The sequence below is a fragment of the Apaloderma vittatum genome, unplaced genomic scaffold (assembly GCF_000703405.1).
Source record: "Apaloderma vittatum isolate BGI_N311 unplaced genomic scaffold, ASM70340v1 scaffold5839, whole genome shotgun sequence".
NCBI lineage: Eukaryota > Metazoa > Chordata > Aves > Trogoniformes > Trogonidae > Apaloderma > Apaloderma vittatum.
The window spans coordinates 35406-46994 of record NW_009734517.1 but is presented as its reverse complement, the minus strand read 5'-3'; the positions used below and the strand labels follow the sequence as shown (position 1 = coordinate 46994).

The following is an 11589-nucleotide window of genomic DNA, read 5'->3' as shown; positions in this document are numbered from 1 at the left end:
TCATCTATTTTTTTATTTCTATCTAGAACAGTCCGGTTGGAAGGGACCTACAACAATCACCCAGTCCAACTGCCTGTCCGCTTCAGGGCTGACCAATATCTCTATTTTTAACAGATATATTTTTTATATCGAGTCGCCTTGTGCGGACCCACCAGCTAGCAGAGCCTGTGGGCACGCGTTGCCCCCCACCTCACCCCTTCCTGAACTCATTTATCCTCTTCATGCTCACCACAGCCTGTAGGGAAGGATTTGCTGCTTAAAGATGTCCCGCGTGGGAAATTCATAGAATCCTAGAACAATTCAGGCTGGAAAAGCCCCTTGGGATCAGAGTCCAACCATTAACCCTACACTACAAGGTCACCCCTAAACCGTATCCCCCAACATCCCATCTAAGCACACTTGAACACATCCAGGGATGGCGACTCACCCCCCTCCCTAGGCTGTCTGTGCCAGAGTCTGACCACTCTTTCTGTGAAAAATTTCTTTCTAAATTCCTTTTATTTTAAACCAGTTGCCTCACAAGGCCGGTTCCCCAGCGCGGGCTCACCTGCAGCCACATCCTCCACCACCTCGCTGCTCATCCAGAGCGCCGAAGGTGTTCAGGAAGAGGAATTTTGAGGACAAATTGACCCGTGTCACCCCCTCAGCCCTCCCCACCGCTGGTGGTTTGGATCGCGCCGGCGCCAGCCGTGCTCAAAGCCGCCGGCGCCGGCTCCTCTGATCCGCTCCAAGCGGGTCTCCGTGACGCACGCTTCAATTGCAGAAGCCGTATTGTATTTTCTTTCGGGGTTTTTTTGGTGTGTTTTTTTTTTTTTTTAAACTACGCATAAGCTTTTTTCAAAGCAGTCAGTCAGGGCTGGTCAAAGTCAGCTGCTGGGATCTCGAGGCATCGCTCGTTTTTAACTGCCAGAAGAATGATTTTCAGGCCTCAGAAGCTGAATAGGATTACAGGAGGTGGTCAACAGGGCAGAACAAGGGCTGAAAGAGCCATGCAAAGAAAAAAAAAGGAATTATAGAACAGGTACTGCAAACGATGCAGAACTGAACTACGTGATAAAAAGCTGCAAAGCTCGAGGGGGACCGCGTCCTTCGGGCCACTGCGGCGGGGCGAGAAACCCGAGGGTAAGCCCTGCCGCCACACAGAAGCATCACTTGAGATGCAAGGATTTCAGGAAGGAAATCTTGTTTCTCTTTCTTATTCTGATTCGAAGGAAACAAGCTTCTCTTTTCAATTTAAATATGATATAAAGGCTACAAACACACGGCTTTCAATGTGAGTTAAAAGCACCAAAAGAGCCCCTTTTGGCTGAGGAACTGAGAGAGGCCGAGCTTTGGTGCGTTAACTCTACTTCGTTTTCCCACCTGTTATTTTTTTGTAATGAATATTTCTCTTCGACGCACACCAGCGTTCATCTTTACAGATCTACCTTGACAATTAAGGCCAGAAAAATTTGTAATCCAGGGGGTATTTTCCGAACTAGCCACTCAGGGGTTCAGACAGACAAACACCCTCTCTTGGATCTGCTCACCAAGAGCTGATTTCATCTCCCTGGGTGTGCAACAGAACTCGAGACTCTCCACAGAACCCAGTCGCTCACCCGGAGGGATTTCAGGGTTCTTTGCGGCTTTTTTGAGAATTACAACCAGGAAAACACGAATTACTCTAAACACACCTCCTCCAGTAAGATATTCTTGACATTCACAATTTAATAGCTAAATATAAATAAGGAAAAAGTTACTTAAATTCCCTCAGCAAATCAATTCTTAGTCACTGAACTGTCAACAGTCTTGCAAAGGTTTTTTTTAGTATCTCACTGTATTACAACCTCACAGCTACCATCCCCGGTAAATAAAAAAATTCAAATTTTCTCTACAATCTTAATCAGAGGAGCACCAGAGCTCTCTGGCGTGAATTACTGAAACACTTATGTAGAAACTATTTGCTCTTCCACAGTATCACCTCTACGGCAAGCTTTGACCAACAGCTTTAGGACGGCAAATTAACTCTCCCCTGGGAAAAAATATTAAAAAAAACCCAAAGTTTGCCTTAAGAGTTTGTTTCTGAAGAAGCTGTGAGGAGCTGGACAAAGGCACCAGCTAACCTGCTCGCCCTTTCTGAGCAGCCACCGTTACTAAGGCATAACCAGCATACCTTTGCCTCAAATTCTTCTTGCTGAGCGGCTTATTTGAAAGCTTTCCACACCAAATCACTCAACCTATTAACAACCAAAACCCCTCCACGATTCGTTTTCCTAGCGGGAGCTATTCCTGAGAGCCCAGCTCCAAGGAGAGTGCAGCGCCGGCTGCTCCGAGCTGCAGCCCTGGAACTTGCTTTTGAAAATTTGGGGAGGGGGAAAAAAAAAAAAAAAAAAAGACCGGCCCTAAACCTGACGGAGCTCATGTCATTTTTCACCTGAGGGGCTCAGCTCCTCTTACCAGGGTGTGTCGCTTCATGTGCTCCCGGCGGGTGAACTTCTTGCCGCAGATCTCGCAGGGGTAGGGTCTCTCTCCCGTGTGGGATCGCATGTGTCTCTTGAGGATGCACTGGTGCATGGCTGAGAAACTGCAGTACGGGCACTTGAATTTCTTCCTGATCACCGTGAACTCGTTGACTGTTAAGAGAGCAAAACACGCCGGTTATTTTCGGGATGTCTCAAAAGGGCCAGTCTCCTCGTCCACCATTTCACTCTTAAATCAGTTCACTGCGAAATCACATTCCTGCCTCTTAACCATCTACGCATTTTTTTAATCCTTATAATATTGAAGCTGGGAATTTCAGTACCTTCATCAGAGAAGCTTTTGAACAAGGCAACACATAACCATTCAGCAGCACTCCACACTTGTTAAACGGTAAATAAAGAGGGCTGACAACCTGCTAGAACTGTCATGAATTACCCTGGACATCAAGACCTGAAATTCTAAATGCTCTCATTTGGGGAAGGAGTCGCCAGCCATGAATGCATCACCACAATACCCAGACGCTTCGCCTTTACTCCCAGGGCGACGCGAGGACCTCGTCCCACGCCCCAGGAGCATTTCGGCAAGACCACGGATCCCCCAGAAGACAGAGGATGGTCAGCACAAGCACACTCCACGTTACCCAACCGTCACCCAGGTCAGGTACAGAAATGTAAAAGGATGCACAACGTTGGGTTACAGCGTGAACCCCGCAAGCCTCCTCCCAAGCCACCTGTAGCTCTCGATGGATTTTTTTTCTGGCCCCCCCAGTCATGTTTTGCTGAACTAGAAAAGGGAGGAATTCTTTGAAACCATTCTGATACCGCTGATTCTTTTCCTCTTTCCTCAGAAGCACGCTGAAAGCTGACCCAGGGGACGGGACGGTACCAGCAGCCCAAAGATCTAATTTGGCAGAAGGCGGCACACAGCTCCTGCGCCGGGATTTCCTCCTCCAAACAGAGTCAAAGCACCCAACGCACCCGGGCAACACCGAGTATTCGCTGCTCCCCCAGGGCACCCACCCACCAGAAGTTTGGAAGTGACTGTCCACGCGGATACGAATTTACATCTCCACCTTCTAATAATTCTGTTGCCTTCCATTAGTATGTTAATTTTTACCCACTTTCCTCCTAACGGTTGTTATTTCTCAAAGCAATGTATATACGGAGCAAGGAAGGGAAGAAAAAGGCAGCACGTTCTAGTTCATCACCTTAAGCACGGTGTCGCGGAGGTAAACGGCTCTTTCTACTGAGAGATGCCTCTAAGTAAGGTCACACCATCCTTCGTCACCAGAACAATCATTTCAGCACAAGCTCACCCCAGAAAAAAGTACTCCACCAAGGTTTTTACTGAAGGCACAGTTCAAGATCTTAACAGCCGCCGTGATACGAATTTTGTCTCAGCATTTGGTTCGACTACTTGGAATTATACAAGCTCCGCGCAGGAAGCTTGGTGGAAAAAATACTTCCTTTGAGGAGCCGCTGGAATCGGATCCAGTATTTCTTATATTCTTTTCCTGCACTCCTAACACGCTGCTTTGGGCTGCTCGGCATCTGCGGTGGTCCAGCCTACGGGTGGGGTTTTTTGGTGGTTTCGAGGTGTGTTTCAGCACATTTTGTGAAGCTGTCAAGAGAATTTTCTAGCCCAAGGAGGGGGGGTGGGGAAAAAAAAAAGAGCCAACTCACCCGGGCTGTGGCTGCAATACTGAAGACGTGCAAAGTGAATGCTAAACCAACACCACACCTATCTCCTTATTTACAAGATTATTTTTTTAATTTAACTAGAATCTGAGAACTCTTTCTTACAAGAAAAATATTTTTTTGCTTTACCTTCTCCTTTGGATTTGACACCCTCTTGCCTGTGCAACCAGAGGCAAGGAGCCCACTTTCTTCCACAGCAAGCGTTGAGTTTAGAATATCAGCCATTTACGATAAATACGTTCCCAGTCCAACCTCGTAACTGCTCGATCATGGAGGCCACACAAATGCTTCTGTCCCCCAGGACCACGGTAACCCTACGATTACTGTGTCTAGACAAGGTAAGCAAGCTCTAAGCTGACCAGGGGCAGGGAAGAGGGGACGTGGAACCCTCCCCTTCCTCCAGCTCGAGGCTGTGTCCAGTCCTGCCCAACCCCACGGACACGTGGAACCGGCCGGCTGGGGTAAGCCCCATCCCTCCGGGAAAAAAAAAAGACGTGGAGATCCTGACGGCACCCAGATCTCGAGATTATGAAGCAAAAGTGCTTCTGAGAAGAGAATACCACAAAATCCCTCATTTCCTTCGTCGCCAGACTGCAGCTGATCCTGTCATTTCCTACACAACCAGATGCCTCCTCACTCGTCCCGTCGCTTCGGGGCTGAGCCGCTGCAGCAGCCGAGGGGGCAGCTCTCCATGGCACGTTGCTTCCGCACACACAGCCACACGTTTCGAACACATACCAAACACCGTACGCCTAATGTTTGGGCATTTCAAGAGCCCTCCAGATTTACTTTTGCCCGCGGCCAGGTCAGATCACTCGCGACAATGTTTTCAGCTTCTGGTACGCTCGTATTTAAAAATAGTCACAGAACATTTTTTTGCAGTTCTAGTTTTATTGAAAACTATTTTTTTTTCACCAAATATCTGCGTGTTCAGTTCTTGTATCTACAAAAGTAAACATCTGAAAACCAGCAGCACGGCTAGAAAAATAACTGCATCGCAGAGTTAACATTTTCACATTTTCACCCTGAAACGTGTGCACCCACAAGCACAGACATTTAACGGCCAACACACCGACTGTGGTACGAGTATCACCTTTTGTCTAAATGACACTCTTTGATATCAGTACAGCAGCCTTAAGGTTCTAAGAAATAACCTTTAAAAAGTTAAGAGCAGGAGCAGCGGTGTTGCCCGTAACACGACTACAGCACCAAGGAACGGAGGAGGTCACCCAGCCAGTGCCACAGTAAAAATCCACGGAAATATTTAGGAAGATGTGCCTTATTTAAAGCCAACACGACAATGCACAGAAAAATGCATCGGTATTGTCACTGCGAGTGATTTGACTTATTTCACTGAGGCTCTTACACGAAACAGGCTCCCACAGCCCAGACTCGAGGCATATTCCGCCTGCTCTGGAAACCACTTCGTAGTTAATCGTCACCGCAATACTGCACTCGGTTGGTTATTATGAAGAATTCAGAGAGAATTCTCACCTGCTTAATTTTTATAATATCGAAGGTTGTCAATAGCAAGGTGCAATTCAAACTCGCCATCGCCTTCCTGTGCCATTTTCAAACACAAAAATCCTGCTTTTCAAGAGTTTGCTCCGGGAGCTCGGGAAGCCTCTGCTATGTCAAACTCCACGGCTCTAACGTTTTAAAAAACTCACTCCGGATCCTGAAGGAAACACTGGAAACTCTCAGCGCTGAAGTCTGGAAGGTCTCTGATTATAGGCCAAGTGAAATACTGCTTAAACCTCTGCTAGAGAGAAGGAGTTGACCCGACTATAGAAATACAGTTCCCTGCTGAATTCAACTCTCAAATACGAGAAAAACGAACAAACACGCAACGTCATGAACTATTAATGCTGTGAACAAAGCCTCTGGAAATGTGCTAAAATTACTTTTGCTGGCACCTTGCTTTTTCAAGTCAGACAAATCCTACCATGCTGCTCCCAGATTTCCAGATAAGACTTATTTTGGTCACAATCTTCTCGTCCGGCTCAAATTTCTCCTTCCTTGCTTGCTGGTTATTTAAGAGCAAAATAAATTACAAGGCAGTTAAACCAACATCTGTAACAAGGGAAGCTGACAGACTAAAAACTGTGCACATTTACAGAGGGCTGTGATCCCCAATGCCAAAGGTGTCAATGGGAACAAGAGTGAAAAAAATGAAGGTGACTTTACAAAACAAACGAACGAAAAAGCTCCACAGGAAACTGCAGCCTCCGGGCTGCTCTAGTCCACTTTGTGCCCGATCTAATATTGCTCGTTTTGGTCTCCCTGAGATGCAATGCCACAATAAGAAAGAAATTTCCCAAAGAGCTCGAAAGATCACTCGTAGAAGTTGCTTCTGTCTCTTCTCTCACACATTTGGGAAAGCTCAAGCCGCTGACAAGCTGTGTTGTACCCAGAGCAGCTGGGAAGCACCACAATGAATTATGCTACTTTCACAGTTACCTTCATCTTTTGCATGTAAATATATATAGCAAGAGACAGAGAAACAGTTAATCTTTTAAAAAAATAAAATTAATTTCATATAAGAAAAACAGGAATTGCAGTACGACTTCTCCTCTCCAGTAACAGCTGTCGCGGATTTGGTACACGACCCCAGGTTACAGTTCGAATTTCTACACGAAGCTTCCTCTCGTCAGGTTCACCCCTGCACATGCAGTTTGGCTAACTTAATTACGTTACATAAAACAAACAGAGTCAGGAAAATTGACAAAATTCCTGAAAACCACAGCCTTTCTCCAGCACCTTCTTAAAACAGCCCCAAGCGGACTCACACACAATACTGACAAAACAGACAAACCTTGCAACAACTTTAAAGTCCAAATGAAATACCCTGTTGCACCTGTGAACAAGCAGCATGTTTGGTTGTGGTTTTTTTTCTTTTAAATGACACAGAAAATCAGACTTTAGAAACAGCTTATGGGGCTGAGCAAGCTTGTGCTTTCACAGTTCCTCACCTCAGGCTGGAAAAACCCTGAAACGCTCGAATTGTCTAGCAGACAGAGCGCTAGACCAGAACTCAGAGGACTGAATTCTATTCTCAATGCTATTGCTAACACGCTCGACAAGCTGAGCTACGTTATCTTCCCAGGGAATACAAGGAAAACCTCAATGTTTCTTTTATAAAGCACTTTGAGACCTACGGATCCAAAACCTCGCTGGTGGCACTCGCACATGGTACGACCACACCAACAAGGCCCATTCCACGCACTGAGAGAAGGGATCTTTGCACAAAAACTGCACCCAGGCCACAGTTACGCAGCGTCTGGAACCAGCACACGATCCCCCCAGTGGGCTTTAGGGAGCGACTCTACTTGTATAACACCTCCTGCAGGTTTATTTTGCAGCACAAGGGACAAGGGAACCCTGTTTGCTTTTCTTGGTTTTGAAGCACCGTCTCTATGCGCCTGTAGCTATGCGTCCCCAGGCTCCTCGTTTCGTCTCACGCCAGCCAACAGCTCCAAGCCGCCCAGGCAGCACGCTTTCCCGTGGCTCGCGAGGTTCTTCTGCGTGCCAAAGCCCTTGCCGCAGAAGAGACACACAAAAGTCCGCTCGTTGGAGTGCACGGACAGAAGGTGCCGGTTTAAGTCCGTCTTGTCTCGAAACAGCTTGGCACAGTTAGGACACTGCACCTTCTTGCAGTTGAAGTGGATGGTCTTCTCGTGCCGATCCATGTTGGATTTCAGCGTGAAGCTCGCAGGGCACTTGGGGCACTGGAAGCGGGCGAGCTGGCCGGGGGGCACGTCGCGCTGGGAGCAGGCGACCAAGTCGAAGGGGAGAAGCAGGGAGAAGGCGTGCTCGTGGGTGTGCTCCCGCAGCTCTTCAGCGCACTGGAAAACCCTCCCGCAGAAGCCGCAGGGCAGCCTCTCGGCCAGGAAGGGGCCGTCGGCCGTGACCTCCACGTCTTCGGATCTCGAGAAACTTGTATCTAAAGGAGAAGCACACATACACATGTAGAAATCGGTGACTTCTGGTATGAAACAAAGATGGTTTAAAAAAATATATTTTCTCGCTACTTGCCTGAATCAGAGTTATCCAACTGCCAAAGTGCTAAAAATCCATCGTAAGCAGCCTGCAAAGGAACAGCACGCTCAGGTTAAGGCCAGCACTGCCAAACCCACATCTTTGTAGCTCAGACTCCCACCTCGGCACGGCCTTCATCCCTTCTTTGAGGGAGGCTCATCGTTTGACTTGGCAACCCTACTTGTCTTTACAAAGCTTTCACTGCCAAAGCTGCCAAGTCCACTGGGCCCTAATTTGCAAGATTTGGTGTTTTGAAGACTGTAATTGAGATGCCTGTTTAGGTCCCAGGTAGCTATTTGGGTTCCAGTCCCGTGAAGCATCTGTAGCTCAACGGGAAACACCAGAGAGAAATTTTCTAGCAGATACCACAGAACTGGAAATTCTTCTCCGAGCCCTGCATCGCTACTTTTTCTTTCCACGTGGAAAAGCCCGCAGAAAACAAACCCCTTCAGCGTAGCTTCCTTGATGCAACAACGCTCTCTGGCATTGCCGATCCAAAATATAAATAAAAGCTAGGGTTTTTAATATTTTTTTTCTTTCCTCCCCCATAAACCATGTGCAATATGCCAGCACACGGCAGATGGCAACCCTCTAGGAGGCAGAGGCGTGCTGGGCAGGGCTGCTGGAGAGTGGGCAAGCGGCTACCGGCCGCTCCGACCAGCTCGCTTTGCTGTGACGGGACTGCCCAGGAAAAATCTGTTTTCACTCGCGGAATTAAAGCATCATTTCAAAACATTAAGACTAAGAAAGGCCACAGAAAGCTACGGATTTTATATCAGACTACTGTCATATGCAGAAAGCTAGCTTCCACGTGAATTGAGGCAGTTACAAGACCCGCCAGGAGCGGGCAATGGACAGCTGGGGTCTCAGCCTTCTTGTGCTGTTTCTGTGTCCTTGTATGCAACGTTTTGCAATCAAAGGGATTTAAAATGAAAAGGGCATGTGTTACTTTTTTAAAAACACCCTTTTTTTGAATGCAAGTTCTGTTGAGGTAAGGCAGAAAGGCTAAAATTAGGACAGCGCCAACCCCGACCTCAACAGGCTCCTAGTTTTAAAATAATCTGTTTTGTTTTTATAGGAAAAAAGCAAGCTAAGAGATTAAAGCACAAGGTATTTCAGTCTTTTGATAGTCCTAACTGGGGGGAACTGGATGAAGCATATAACCTTTGCATTTACAATTCCTTTGCACTTTCCCCCGCCCCTCGATCTTACCTGGGCTGAGGGGGGCACCTCTCCTTTGCCCGCGGTTTCTGGTGACATTTCACCAGAGGAGCAGACCTCGGGGGGGCTCTGAGTGGCAAGGTGTGCCGAAGGCAGCGACGGTGCTTCCACTTTGCCATCCCGTTCGCCCCTTGAACGAGTCGAGTTGGTGCCAGGCCCTGGGGAACACAGGAAACGAATCTCACCCACGTGAACCAGCACCAGCTGGTCGGGTTTTAAAAACGGCCTCGTGCCGGCAGCACAGCTCATCTTCCGTCCGCGGGAGGGAACGCAGCAGGACGCCGGTGCCAGGCTTTTGCGTTTTGGGGGTTTTTTTTGGTTTAGAAACCAGCCTCCCCTCCCCAAAAGGCCGCGTTCGGGCGCGATGCGTGCAGCGGCGGAGGTCTGTCGCAGGGCACGGGCGCTAACGAGTCTGTCGTGGGGAAAGGAGCGCGAATATCTGGAGCGATCCCGTTCCTGAAGGACGCCTCGTGGAGAAGCGCCGCTGCGAACGTGGACGTGGCAATCCGTACGTAACGTGCACACCAACTTTATTCTACTACGAACTCGCTTGAAAATTTACGTCAAGGCTTCAGATTTCAAGACTTGACCATGGTTGTTTTATTTAAAACGGTACTGTCACTCCTTGATCTCAAAGTGCTTTACAAAAGATCGGAAAAGTATTCCATTCATCCCGTACTTAGCAAGCACAGAGGCTCAAATATTTGTACAGAACTATTTGGTTATACCCGACAGTTGTTGCATTGCAAAAAGTTAAAAAGGAAAACACGATTCGTCCGGCTGAAGCAGAATCAGACCCTCTCGCCAACACTGCGGCAACAGCCAAATGGTCCATAACATTCTGGAGACGGCGCTGAGAATCAATGACAGATCTACGTGCAAATAAAGATGGTGCAATCGAGATCAGCGTACGTTACAAACCGTTAAACAAACTTTAACCGACACCTTGGCTGAATATTGCAATGACACGCCAAGCACGTGACTATTTTGGAGAAGCAAGCAGGCGAAATCGGAAGCAAACACGGCATAAAAGTAAACAAATTTGTATTTAAAGCACTGTATGCCCTAAAGGTGTTTTTTTTTTTCTTTTTAATTTCTAACACAAAAGAGTCGGTTGAAACCTTGAGGATATAAAACCCAGCTCCAAATAAAAATGCAAAGTTTACACCGTGTCCGAATACAATGCGCCGTGATCTGGGTCACAATAAAGCCTTTGCGTGAAACCACACAAAGGTTTCCAAATGTGAACAATCCCTAAACTAATTTTTTATCGGCTACCAGAGGAAATTCTGCATTTGTGCCACAAGCTGGATGCTTGATTCACCTTCCTCCGCTTTGATCGCGGATTGAAATCTTTCCCAACGGAGGTAACTCTACTCAAACTGTGACAATACTTGCCGTTTTCTTGCTGTTCTCCCTTAAAGACAGGACAACAAAATGCCCAACCCCCATAAATCAGAAAAAAAAATGGGAGGGAAGTGTGAATTTACCCATATATCCAGTTAAAAACTGTCCCCAGGAATCCAGCTGTGCAGCTCCCTAGAGAACTCCTGCCTAAACATCCACATGTTCCTCTTTCCCCCCCAAACATCCCCAACAGATCCAAACCACCTGGCTTACACTGAAGCGGCGCACTCTGACTGTCGACGACTTAGAGGCATCTCCAGGTTGTATTTCCTTAAAAAAACGGTCTTTTAGCACACAGTAAAGACAGACCAGTGCGTCTGGCTTCATTAATTCTTTATTAGCACCCTGAGAGAGCTGTGCGGGCTCCTAAGGCACTACGCACGTCTCGAAGCAGAAGTGAAGGCTCTTGAGCGAGCAGTGAAACAGAGTAAGGAGAAACAACAGCACGAGCCCCAAAGATGTACAACATGACAAAGTACAAAGATGATTTTTCAAGCAGTAATTCATATTTATTTGGTTTCAACAACTGCAAGCAACACAGCAAGAAAAACTCACTGAAATGACCCCTGCTTAGTGCATGAGAACGCAAAATGCATCCGGATTTGTTTTGTCCCCGTTCCAACTAGTATTGTGAGAAACCTCTGTCCCTCCTAAAATTTTATTGCAATTGATTTTTATGAAAAGTATTTGAATTTCCAAATCAGAAACCAAAAGCACTTTCCTTCAGTCAGCTTTGCATACAGAGGACGACGCACTGGTTCAGCAG

General features: G+C 47.2%; 1 protein-coding gene across 1 annotated transcript in view; it reads right to left on the bottom strand.

Annotated features, from left to right (window-relative positions):
• The window catches only part of ZBTB46 (zinc finger and BTB domain containing 46), a 39756-nt gene that overhangs the window by 1314 nt on the left and 26853 nt on the right, over positions 1-11589 (bottom strand). Inside the window, exon 4 of the mRNA XM_009876312.1 lies at positions 2437-2612. Coding sequence (XP_009874614.1) covers positions 2437-2612 — 176 coding nt within the window. The remainder of the gene's footprint in view (positions 1-2436; positions 2613-11589) is intronic.